Here is a 12,996-nt window from a genome sequence, read left to right as displayed (position 1 = left end):
TCATCTGTACGCTGACAGGTGCTGGAGATGATGAGGCTGTCTTCTCCATCCTTCTCTCCCAGTCTGGGATAACGCCACACACACTTTCTAGGTTACAATCAAGCTGCCGTTCACTCCATTATGATACCATCACGACATGGTCTCATATTGGCCAATCTAGCAGCCAGCAGGACAGATGCCCGGAGTTTAATTTTCTGTTTTGAGATATCGGCTGCATCTGTTGCTGTTGGTTAGTTTTCCATGTGCTGTTCCCTGGTTGATGAATCATGTCTGGCTGCTTCTGAGAGTCGCTGGGGAGCGCGGCCATGGAAAACAAACAACGGAACCGCCCGTATCTGTGTGTGCACATCAAACGCTTGATGAGCAAAGCAAGCAGCCCACCATGAAAACCTCTTCATCAGCTATATCAAAGACATCACTGCAGAGACGCACAACATGGCTTAACTATCCCCAAAACAGACAACTAACAAGCACAACGCACAAAACATAATTGTTATTGTGATAATTGGGGAGTAAATCTGTTTGTTTGTTAGATCAATCAAAGGATATGTTTACTCTTTTCCCTTTTTTTTTTTGTCAATCATATTGCCAGGGATAGTAAAAGTATGGCAAATGAAAAATTTAAACTAACTAAATATTATTATTAAATATGAAAAATGTTTTAAAAATGAACAATACAACATTAATACAACGAAAATAGTAGAAACTAAAAACTAATATATCACAACATGGTTTCAACACAAAGCACCATTTTACAAGTAGCAGATTACCCGCTTTACACAGATATAAAAGAGCCACCGTCATTTTCACACTTAAGACACTGTTTTGGGGCAAATGAAGTCCACATCTTTCCTGACTCCCATATCATAAAATGAACCAGAGTGGTAATGATCCATCTCAGTGCACAGGACTCTGGCTACTTACCACTCCTCACCACATCACATTATGTCGACACCACAATAATAGCATTTCTACTTCTTAAGTCCCTTAATCAATGGCCGACACAATTACTCCACGTTAATGTCAGGGACATTTCAATGCAGCATGGTACATGAATCCTCCTCGGAAGGCTATCATTAATTCTAACACTCTCTGGCTCTGATATTTTTATTGCTCTCCCACAGTGAAAGTCATCAATTTCAGCGTCAATCAAGACATTTATTAAATTCACAAGTGAGATGCCACTAAATTCCCTCAGATCAATGTCAGCACTTGCTACGGGGCGCGTAGACACGGACGTGACAAAGAGGAACTCGGTGCACTGTCCTGAGACGGATAGCATCATATAATTAGAAAGAATATTTCAAGAATTCTGATTGCTAATAATACAACGTGGTGAACTCATGGGCCGTTAACATGTTATGCTCGTGATGGAGTGCTTTCAGAAACCCTGGAGTGAAAGAAAACACTGACGCTCCGACTCCTTGCTTCAGGCAAAATCATTCCTCGCTCCGCAGAGCTCACATACTCGAAATATTTGCAAATATTGCAATAATGAAGAATATTTTCATGTACTGTCAGTGCTGTTTCACCACCCGATTCACTAAATTAACTGTGCAAATTCTGTGAAATCAATTTATCTGTAAAAAATTATGTGGTAAATGCAATTTGCACAATGCAGCATCCTAACTTGCAAGCTATGAAAGATGCAGCGGACTACAGCAAACTGGCATAGTGTATTGAGACTGTACAGCGTTACTCCACGACGGCAATCCAGACACATAAAACAAAGATTATTGGAGTGTTTTTGTACATAAAAATACTTTTCCAGTCTTTCTGCTTACAAATTTCATGTTTAATTCGATATGTTTCTTGCCATTTTTTTAATTATTTGAAAAATTCACCAGCAATTTCTGAGTGAATAATAAAACTATTTTTACAAAATAGTTGTTCGGAAACATACTAACAATGTTTACTAAAAGTTAACTTTGTGAAAATATGTATTTATTGCATGGAAGAAACAAAAAACCCCCACATAAAACATGATGCTATTACAACCTACTAAAGAAAAATAAATAAATAAAATGGCTAAATAAAAGATTTGCTCTGCCTGGTGGTTTTTTCTTTTACAGTTGCGCAGTCCCTTTTCTTCTCCTTACTCTGTCCCTCATCCGCTAGCTATCTTTTGTTTCCTCGAGCTGAATTGAGGGTGAATATTACTCCTACAGATATTGAACGTCAACATCCGATGCCACAGACCTCACCGGAATAAAGGAACAAAGAAATCTATCAGATAAAGAAAAATACAAAATGTCCATGGACAACTGCATGACTAGAAATAGTTACACACTGACTAAAGCTAGAGTTTATAGGTTCTGGAAAAACATACGTAAAGAGCAATCAAGCCTATACTAAATGAGGTAGACTACAACTCAAGCTCATGTTATCGGCCCAGTCTTTTAATTAAGATTCTAGCAGCAATATGTGCTAATGTTTATCCATGAAGAGAAAAATAGCATGCATGTACAACAGTGTAGGTGGAAATAACAAGGTACCATGGCAAGGTAACTTGACGTGCTGAAGTCAATACAGTCTGTAAATATTTGTGGCCTGATTTGTTACACTTGTGTATGACCTTGTGGCGAGCCGGACGAGGCCGAGAGCTGAGGTGTCGCTCATCATTAATCACGCCGCCGGCCTCGCGCCGTTTTCACACAGCCCTCGGCCTCGTCCTGCTCGCCTCAGACACTCTTTCAGTGTAAATCAGTAAGTTATGCCTTTTCTAATCATCTCACGGATGCTCAGGTGTGAAAAACAAAACGGCCAAAGTGTGTTCATTCTGCCAAGGCTCTCCTCTGGCCTGATGGGTAATCAAACGCAGGCATGTCTGATTCCAGCATCTGTCATTTCAAAAAAGGCTAGAAACAACTCGGTTTGCCCACCTACAACTGTATCATACATCCCTTCTATTCCTCAGTACATCTAGATTCACCGCTGTGCAATTCCCTTCACTATTGATTTTACTGCTCTTATTTTTTCACCCAGTTTTAAAACCCACACGGAAACACATGTTCTAACTAATCGTCTCGCTATAGGCCCTCCGCAAGGCCGAGGCTACATCTCACGGAAATAAATAACTTGTATTTCGACCTCTTTCTCATCTGTTTGGAGAGGACAGGAAACATTATTCTTTGATATTGGATCAGTGTGTGAGATAGACGCATCCCTGCTTTGATTTGAATGCCTGATGTGGCGCCCCGATCCTCGTCTTGGCTTAGACATACCGAACCGATGCCAGCCAGGATAGTGGATTTCGGTCTTGAGACGGCTCTAAAAATATTTGCAACTAAATGCCAGAGCGTTTCTGCAACACAGTGATGTGCCAGTCAGAAGATAAATGTGAATTATAGTTAGTTGTATTTGATCCTCATCACGGGGTGTATTATTATGAAGGACCTACAGCGCTGAATGATTTGGCTGTTGTGTTTGGCGTCTTACTTGTATTGGGTGACTGGCGGATTGGCTTTTGCTGAGCAATGAAACTTCACCAGGTTTCCCTCCAGGACTGGTTGAGGCTCCACAGAGAGATTCACCAACGGCAAGTCTGCAAGAAGACAAAAGTAATAACAGAAACTAATACGAAAACATGACTTTTTCCACAACAACGTTCAGTCATTTTAAAACAATAGGTGAAGATTTGCTTCAGCTTTTATCTGGTCACGTAGGAGCGTCAGAAGTAATTGTAAGAGTATTAACTGCGCATCATCAAAAGATGTGAAAATCAGGGAACAAAGCACTAACTAAAGCACCGTGTGTCGACTAATGAGAGGTATACCTTCTAATCTTTGCAAATGATGCAAAGTGGAAAAACAGTTTAATCACAAATCATTCAATAATTAGAGCTAAAACAAAAAAATAGCAGCGTAATGGCATTTAAACTGGGATTTTAATAACAAACACAGATTATGCAAGCAATAGCATAATACCTTTTTCATTTTCATTAACACTTTGTCTACTTTAAATGTTCTTTTTTTTTACCATACATAATATTAATGCACAAAAGTGAAGTACAACTGATCTCTTTATAAACTTTTTGAGGTCAAAGTGGTAGTAGTGGCTGTCAATGGAGGGACACAAATATCTCAGATTTCATCAAAATATTTTCATTTTTGTTTTAAATATGAATGCAAGTCGTATGGTTTCGGGATTATGGATTATGGGGGGGGGGGGGGGGGGGTTAGCGTATTAAAATTAAAAATATTACAAATACACTGTAAAAACTAAAAACACTTTTTATCTTCTGTCAAATCAACTTAGTTAATGAATGTGGTTCAGATAGCATAATATTTCCAGTTTCTATTTTTTAAACCAATCTCCTTTGTTGTATTTACTCATTTTTTTAATTTCACTGAACGCAAAATTTTAAGGCAACTAGGTAACTTACTTGTTTAAGTTAAACCAACAATATTTTTTACAGTGTACATACAGTAGATGTTCCTCATATGCCTTTAATGCCAAGCTGTATTTTGCACTGCACAACAAAAACAGATTTATGGTTCTCCAGGGATGCAAAAAAAAAAAATGTAAAAGAGACCTAATTGTTGTGCTTTTACCAAGACCGGACAGTGGCAAGCGCAGAAGCTAAGCAGCACACATCAGCGATTCAGCATCCACAGGGAGCACAATCGGGAGAGATAAAGATAGATGAGTAGAGAGAGAAAGAGAAACCGGATCGTCATACACTTGAGAGTCAGCTATTCCACATACATGTTTTCTGTTCTATTACACTAATTTAGTCTGCGCTGGCACGGCTGTATTACAACAGCACAGATCAGTGGACCGAAAGAGAACAGGACTGCCTCAGCTGGAGAGTAGTGTGAAGTGTGTGTGTCTCCTGAAGTACAGTATGTGGCCCACAGGAGCACAGCTGGGCAGAGTGGCATCCCGGCGGTTGGTGCAGGTGCTGCCCTTTTTCCCCATCTGCCTTTTTTCGACCACACACACCTGTGCCAGGTTGTTCACAGGCTGCACAACACTAACCGTCATTCGTGAGCCCGCGGGACACACACCGGCGCGAGCAGGACAAACTGATTAGTGCTGTGTGCTGCCCGGGTACCAGCAGGATACGTGTAAAGCGTTTACTCTGGCTAATTGGGCATGCAGGTATAGGTGGATATCAGAGGTAGGGGTGTTCAGGCTTGTTTCTGGGTTGATACAGACTATAAAACGGATAGTTCTCCCTCTAAATATTGACCACAGATTGCATATTCATTCACCAAGTTGACATAAATGGCCAATACAGACCATTAGCCCAACTGTAGGCTGAATAATATTGACCATAAGCCTACTGTATCATATTTGATAGGCTCATTTCTATGGCCTCTAAATGTACTGCATGCCTTCTGTCGTCTGATTGATACTTTATGCTGTTTTAGCAAGTAAAAGGCATTCAGATCATGGCACACATGTCTTTTTTGTTGTGAAATCAGATTTTTATAAAGTAAATTTAAGATTAACATCTATTTTAATATAAGTTATACAAGATTCAACTCATTTTTTAAAGTCAGTTTAATGCAATTTAAGTTGAAATGACTTAAACATCCAAGTTGATTGTACTTTAATTTAAGGCAGCAACTTTATTTTTTTTACTGTAAATCACAGTAAATCACACTTTTATCACACTAAATGCGTCTCTATAGCACGCAGTGTGTTTATCGTGCAATTTATACGCGAAAATGAGTTTTTATGTGCATGGGTTGGTTAGGGTAGGTTTAGTAGTGGTGTGGGGTGCGTGTGTATTATACGTTTGGGTAGAATTAGTGGTGTGGGGTGCGTGTGTATTACACGCAAATGAACTGCGTATCAAATGCACGCGATAACTGCGTATCATATGCACGTAAAAACTCATTTTCGCGTATAAATTGCACGATAAAACACAATGCGTGCTATAGAGATGCATTTACGTGAGAACAGGCTGGCTATAGTGTTATAAATATCTCATTGATTGATTTCAAGTGATAAGAATTTAATCTTACTTTTTGGTCATATAAATATCAGCAACTGCATCACTTTATTGTTTTGCCTAGTTTGGGCTTCTGGATAAAATTGAAGTGTGTTTTTCCTCCTCAATTATGAGCTATTCTCCTGTCAAGATAAAAAAAGCTTTTTTTTTTTTTGTTAAAAATCTGTTCTCAACACTATTGCAAAAGATTCAGGTCTTGTAAATTGATTGTTCTAAAAGCTTTAAAAAGTGCGTAGCAAGAGTATAAAAACATATAAATGCAATAAGTCACCAGATTCCTTGCATTACAGTGACTTTACCATGATTAAGGTGGTTTCAGGCACTCCTTACCTGTGATAAAATCACACTCCCGAATAGCCTTCAGTGGCGTATTGATTTATTTTCACAATTTTTGATATTAACATTCATTTTGCTCCTTAGCTGTTTTGAAGCATATCATGATTGCCTTTGATGTCAGTTCAAGTCTTTTGAGAGTAACCCTTGAGGGAGACGAAAGCCATCAAAAGTGTCCTCTACTTACGACAAAACTGAAGTGTGACATTAATTTTCTGTCTTAAATAATGAAATACGTATCTTTAGATGGACGTTTATCCCTGGAGGAATGACTAGCTCCTCTCCAAGGCCCCGGCTCGAGAGGCAGACTGGCAGAAGCTCACAAAGATCCTCGTGACCCGCAAATCTATCGACAGACAGTCTCTTAATAAAGTAGTCTGTTTGTCACTTTGATGTATAAATGCATGAGTCTCTCTGGCCTGAGACACACGCGGCAGGCCATCAATATGCAGCTCCGATAATTCCTCCGCTTCATCAACAGGGAGAGCACGAAGGCAACAATGACAGCCCGCAAAACAATGGGATTGGAGGAGAGGAGGAGTGATCTAAAAAAAAAAAATTATATAAAATAAAATGGTGGGGGGGACAGTGGTGAGATGACAGCTTTTGATCGGAAGTTCAAAGCAAAGAGCAGATGGTGGTTTTGAACAATCGGCCAACTTCCCCAGAGTTGGGAGGAAGGTGCCAAAGAAAATGGCTTCTGTCTTTCTTAAAGCTTGATTTCCATTCTCCCTGGGTCACTGTGGCCAGCTGTTCTCAGAGAGGGCCGATAGCCTTGTATCAGCAGGAGGAGGGCGATTTAATCTCTTTATAACTCAACTGAATCTGTGCCACAGTGTGGGTTTCACTGACACTGAGATCTCACAGCAACTTTTGTTCTCTCTCCAAACACAGTTCATGCATCTATATTGGAGACCGAGGGTAGTACTTTCAAAGGCTCTTTGCGGTGAGTCACTGTTGTATATAAAGTAATCAATGCATTTTAGTACCAGTACACTGTCGCTTACCTCGCTTCTCACTTAAGAAGACACCGATGTAATGCTCTTGATCGAGAGTTTTTTGCAATGAATGTAAACATTGTGCAGTTTTTGCTCTGTGGAGTTATCTGTCAAGCTCTCTACATGAATAATGTATTGCTAAAGCATATATTACTGCACAGAAAATGTGTTATTTTTTCGCTAATCTAATTAGAGCCCATCTGTGCATCTAATCATGACGTTAAAATCATAATATCAAGTTGAAAACCTTAGAATGCCGTGAAGAGGTTATGTTGTACATTCCCCCCCTCCAGAAAATACTGTAAATGCAACAAAAAAACTACAATATTTTTCCCAGAATATTTTTCGTACATTTAGGCTTCTTCGCATTTCAAATGAGACACATGGATTTGCGTTGCGGGATCAGCGGGTTTTGCTGTCAAATGATGTGACCCTAAGGCCAATGCCATATGAAGTTTGGGTTTTCCTTCAGCTTTAGGCTCTAAAAGAAATTCGATTTTTTAGTAAATTTCATATTTAGATGCTAATTCGCTTAACCTCGGGTCAAATTATCCTAGCAGGGCTTATGTTTAGCTAAATTTCTGAAGTAAATCTAATTCCTGCATTTAAATGATTACAGGAAAATAAAGTCAGGGAAATGCATTGAACTGTGGTGAAGTAATGCAGTGGATGATGTTCGGACTCGTCTCATTCAGGCCTCATTTTGACTGAAAGCGAGCGGCTGTCACAGAGGCCTGCGCTGATCAGAATGAGAATTATCTGAGCAGAGGAAAAATCCAGAAAGCCTTTAATTACTTTTGTTGCTGATGACATTATCACATCGAACCAAGTGGTCAATAAGTGGACTGAATGAGGGCTGACAAAAGCGAGAGTGGGCATATTAGAGGATGGCCGTGATGAAACGCACACACGGGTCCTTCACGGGTTTGATTTTTTTCTTCTTTTTTCATCCAGTGGAGTTGTCAGTCCCGAGCTGACATCAGAGAACTAGGGGCGACAAAAGCCGATGTTGTCTCCTCGCGTCGGCAGCGTCTGAGCCGAAAAGCTGCGCTTGAACACCACAAAGACTACAGGGGCCGGATGTACCAGCAGTGCATAAGTTACACGCTAGCCTAGTTTTGACGAAAATGGGCACTACCTTTCAACTTACGCACTATAAATATATATTTTTTTGTTGCACCATTAAACTTAGTTGAACTTTAACTCAACGTAGTATACTAAAACTAAATATTTATAGAAGCCTCCAATCAGGAGTAACGGTTGGAGTAAATAGCAGACTGACTGAACTGTATCAATAAGCTCTTGTTTTGCCTGACAGACTTCAGTTCCTTAGACATATATGACAACACTGACATTTACACTCGCTTACATATTCAGAGAGAGAACATTATGTGAAAAGATTAACTTTGTTAGCGGCTCTTCAACACGAACCCGTCCTAAACAGTGCGCCGTTGTGAGCATTAATCCGTGTTGTAAATGTCCAATAAAATCAGTCATAATCGATATATGTCATTTCTTATGTTTTTTTGTATCAGTATTTATGCATTGATCCTTATTAATTTTGTTTCAAATACAGTTTCTGAATGTTATAAAAACACGTATCTTATTCATGATTAAGTAGTATCGTATTTAATGGAAACTTATTTTTACCATTAGTTACGTGAGGCAAAAACGTCTCGGTTACGGATGTAACCCTCGTTCCCTGAGTAGGGAACGGAGACGTTACGTCGGATGACGGAGAATGGGGGTTTCGCCAGAAAGCCAATCCTCTTCGAGTATTAAAAAACGAGCCAATGGCAATGAAATGCCATGGGTCTGCGGAATTTGCATAATGTATCTCCGCCTCACCGCGTGAGTATTTAAGGAGAGACACCTGCAACAGCAGATCATGTCTTCGCTGAGGAGCCGAGACTGAACTCAGGCGTCGACCCAGCGGTACAGCGGAAGTGGCACGGAGACGTAACGTCTCCGTTCCCTACTCAGGGAACGAGGGTTACATCCGTAACCGAGACGTTCCCTTTCGTAGTCACTCCGAGTTACGTCGGATGACGGAGAATGGGGGTCCCCGTGTAATCACGCCACCTTCACAGCTGTCTTCCAGTGCCCTGCGCAGTCTGACCTCCCTGTCGTGATATAGGCACGGACGAAGGAGTCCTACTTAACACAGGAATACCAAGGTACACTGGGAAGCATATCTCAGGGAGATATGCCGCAGCATGCCTACCCAAGGGGAGGACTTAAGAATACACATATGGCCCAAGGGGGCTACATATGGAGGAACACTGGAGTGACCAGCCCGTAGGGTGGCATCTACTTTCAACTCCAGGAGTGGCAGGTGACTTGCCGAGGGAAAGACACATGCTCAAAGAGGCTTACAGTGGAAAATACACATGTGGGGGTTACTCAGAGGAGGAACCATGCACACGGAGGCACCTAGCCGACGCACAGGCAATAGACACTGGCGCCAGCGTCAACAGTGCTGGAGGAACTCAGGGCTTCAGAGAGGAAGGCTACCTGAGGAAATATCGCACGTATCCAGTCCGTGGAGTGGAATGGCGAGCAAGCGAGACACTTAACAGCTCCCATGTTAGCTTGAAAAAGACAGTACATGGGCGGAGACTGGCTCCACTCGGAGATTGTAGAATCTGGCGAATGTGTTAGGTGTCGCCCAGCCTGCAGCTCTGCAGATGTCTGTTAGCGAGGCGCCACGCGCTAAAGCCCAAGAGGACGCCACACTCCGGGTGGAGTGGGCGGTCACACCAAGGGGGCATGGTCGACCTTGCTGCTGGTATGCCAAAGCAATGGCGTCCACTATCCAGTGAGACAACCTTTGTTTGGAGAGAGCCTTTCCCTTCAGCTTCCCCCCATAACAGACAAAGAGCTGGTCTGAGGTCCTGAAACACTGCGTCCTGTCTACGTAAGCACGGAGTGCGCGTACTGGACAGAGCAGTGCCAAGGCTGGGTCTGCCTCCTCCCGGGGCAGCGCTTGCAGGTTCACCACCTGGTCCCGGAAGGGAGTGGTGGGAACCTTGGGCACATATCCAGGCCGGGGTCTCAGGATCACGTGAGAGTGACCGGACCCGAACTCCAGGCACGCTTCGTCAACGGAGAATGCGTGCAGGTCCCCTACCCTCTTGATGGAGGCCAACGCAACCAGGAGCGCTGTCTTCATTGACAGGATCTTAAGCTCAGCTGATTGCAGAGGCTCAAAGGGAGCCCTCTGCAGGGCACTTAAGACCACTGAGAGGTCCCAAGAGGGAACGAGAGGAGGGCGAGGAGGATTCAGTCTCCTCGCTCCTCTCAGGAACCTGAGGATCAGGTCGTGTTTTCCAAGAGACTTACCTTCCACTGCTTCGTGATATGCGGCGATAGCGGCCACATACACCTTCAGGGTGGAGGGAGACAGCCTTCGCTCCAACCCGTCTTGCAGGAAGGAAAGCACAACGCTGATCGAGCATCTCCTGGGGTCTTCTCGGCGAGAAGAGCACCAGTTAACGAAGAGGTTCCACTTCAACGCATAGACATGTCTCGTGGACGATGCTCTAGCGGAAGTGATGGTAGCCGCCACCGCTGGTGGCAGGGTACTCAAACCTGCCTCGTCCCGTCCAGGAGCCACACGTGGAGTCTCCAAAGATCGGGACGAGGGTGCCATAGGGTGCCCCGTCTCTGAGAAAGGAGGTCCTTCCTCAGAGGAATTGGCCAAGGAGGTGCTGTCGCGAGGAGTATCAGTTCGGAGAACCAGGTCTTGGTGGGCCAGTATGGGGCGACCAATATGACCTGCTCCTCGTCCTCCTTGATCTTGCACAGAGTACGTGCGAGAAGGCTCACTGGGGGAAACGCATACTTGCGTAGGCCCTGCGGCCAGCTGTGCGCCAGTGCATCCGTGCCGAGCGTGCCCTCGGTCAGGGAGTAATACAGGGCGCAATGGGATGAGTCGTGGGAGGCAAACAGATCTATCTGTGCGTCCCCGAACTGGTCCCAAATCAGCTGGACCGACTGAGGATGGAGTCTCCATTCGCCAGAGGTTGGCCGGAGCCGTGACAGCTCGTCGGCTGCAAGGTTCCGCACTCCTGGAATGTAAATAGCACGAAGGGACCTCAGGTGCTTCTGACTCCATAAGAGGAGGTGGCGTGCGAGTTGCGACATACGGCGAGAGCGTAGACCACCCTGACGGTTGATGTACGCTACTGTCGCGGTATTGTCCGAGCGGACAAGTACGTGTTGACCCAGGAGCAACGCGTGGAAGCGGTGCAGGGCAAGGCGTACTGCCAGCAACTCGAGGCAATTGACATGCAGAAGGCGCTGGGGTCCTGTCCAGGAGCCCGCGGCTGCATGACCGTTGCACATGGCGCCCCAGCCCGTGGCAGAGGCATCTGTGGAGACGACAACATGCCTGGAAACTCGTTCTAGGGGAACTCCGGCCCGTAGAAAGCTGAGGTTCCGCCACGGGGTGAAGGTCTGACGGCAGGTCGGAGTTATTGGAACTCTGAGCGTACCGCGATGCCATGCCCACCTCGGGACTCGATCGCGAAGCCACAGCTGAAGCGGTCTCATATGAAGCAATCCGAGTGGCGTTGCCGCGGCTGCGGATGCCATATGCCCCAGGAGCCTCTGAAAAAGTTTCAGTGGGACCGCACTCTTGCCCTCGAACTGTCGAAGACAAGTCAGCAGTGAGTGTGCGCGCTCGCTCGTAAGCTGCGCGGACATGGCGACCGAGTCTATCTCCATACCGAGAAAAGAGATCCTCTGCACGGGGCAAAGTTTGCTCTTCTCCCAGTTGACCCGAAGGCCCAGACGGGCTAGGTGCCGGAGCACAAGGTCTCTGTGTTCGCAAACCTGATCTCGAGAGTGAGCTAATATTAGCCAGTCGTCGAGATAATTCAGGATGCGAACCCCGTGTTCGCGTAGGGGAACAAGGGCTGCCTCGACGACCTTCGTAAAGACGCGAGGAGACAGAGCCAACCCGAATGGGAGAACCGCGTACTGGTATGCCTGCCCCTCGAAAGCAAACCGAAGAAACGGTCTGTGTCGAGGTAAAATGGAGACATGAAAGTAGGCGTCCTTCAGGTCTATCGCTGCAAACCAATCCTGTGGCCGCACGCATTCGAAAATGCGTTTGGCCGTGAGCATCTTGAACGGCAGCCTGTGAAGGGAGCGGTTCAGGACGCGCAAGTCCAGGATTGGCCGTAACCCACCTGTTTTCTTGGGGACAATGAAGTAGGGGCTGTAGAACCCTGACCTCATCTCGGCTGGAGGGACAGCCTCGATTGCACCCTTCGCCAGCAGGGTAGCAACCTCCGCTCTCATGACCGGGGCATTGCCACCGACCATAGTAAAGCGGACTCCCCTGAAGCGGGGAGGAGACCGTGCGAACTGAATCGCATAGCCGAGCCTGATAGTTCGGGCGACCCAACGGGACAGATTGGGGAGCTCTAACCAAGCCGCCAAAAACTGATCCAGCGGAATCATCCGAGCCACAGGCGTCCCCCCGGAGGGGCAGCGAGGCGGAGTGACCGGCACAGGCAAGGGTGGCATAGCAGCCCTGAGCGTGTGCACAGCCAAGCTCCGCGCCCTGACAGAGGAGACCAGGGAAGGACCAGCGTTCCACGGGGGTCTGCTCTGCCAGGGGTCTGGCGATAGAGGGGGATGAGAGTGGTGTGGTCCGGGGACGGCACGCACTGTCATCCTCGCCCTCAGAGACAG

General features: G+C 45.2%; 1 protein-coding gene across 5 annotated transcripts in view; it reads right to left on the bottom strand.

The window, feature by feature from the left end:
* kirrel3b (kirre like nephrin family adhesion molecule 3b) overlaps positions 1-12,996 on the bottom strand; it is a 215,287-nt gene that overhangs the window by 28,539 nt on the left and 173,752 nt on the right. For all 5 annotated transcript variants that reach the window (XM_056234309.1, XM_056234312.1, XM_056234311.1 and 2 more), the window contains exon 6: positions 3,439-3,544. In XM_056234309.1, coding sequence (XP_056090284.1) covers positions 3,439-3,544 — 106 coding nt within the window. The remainder of the gene's footprint in view (positions 1-3,438; positions 3,545-12,996) is intronic.

The sequence above is a fragment of the Rhinichthys klamathensis genome, unplaced genomic scaffold, assembly GCF_029890125.1.
Source record: "Rhinichthys klamathensis goyatoka isolate OS25496 unplaced genomic scaffold, OSU_Roscu_1.1 h1tg000391l_1, whole genome shotgun sequence".
In the NCBI taxonomy this organism is placed as follows: domain Eukaryota; kingdom Metazoa; phylum Chordata; class Actinopteri; order Cypriniformes; family Leuciscidae; genus Rhinichthys; species Rhinichthys klamathensis.
This window is presented reverse-complemented; position numbering and strand designations above follow the sequence as displayed.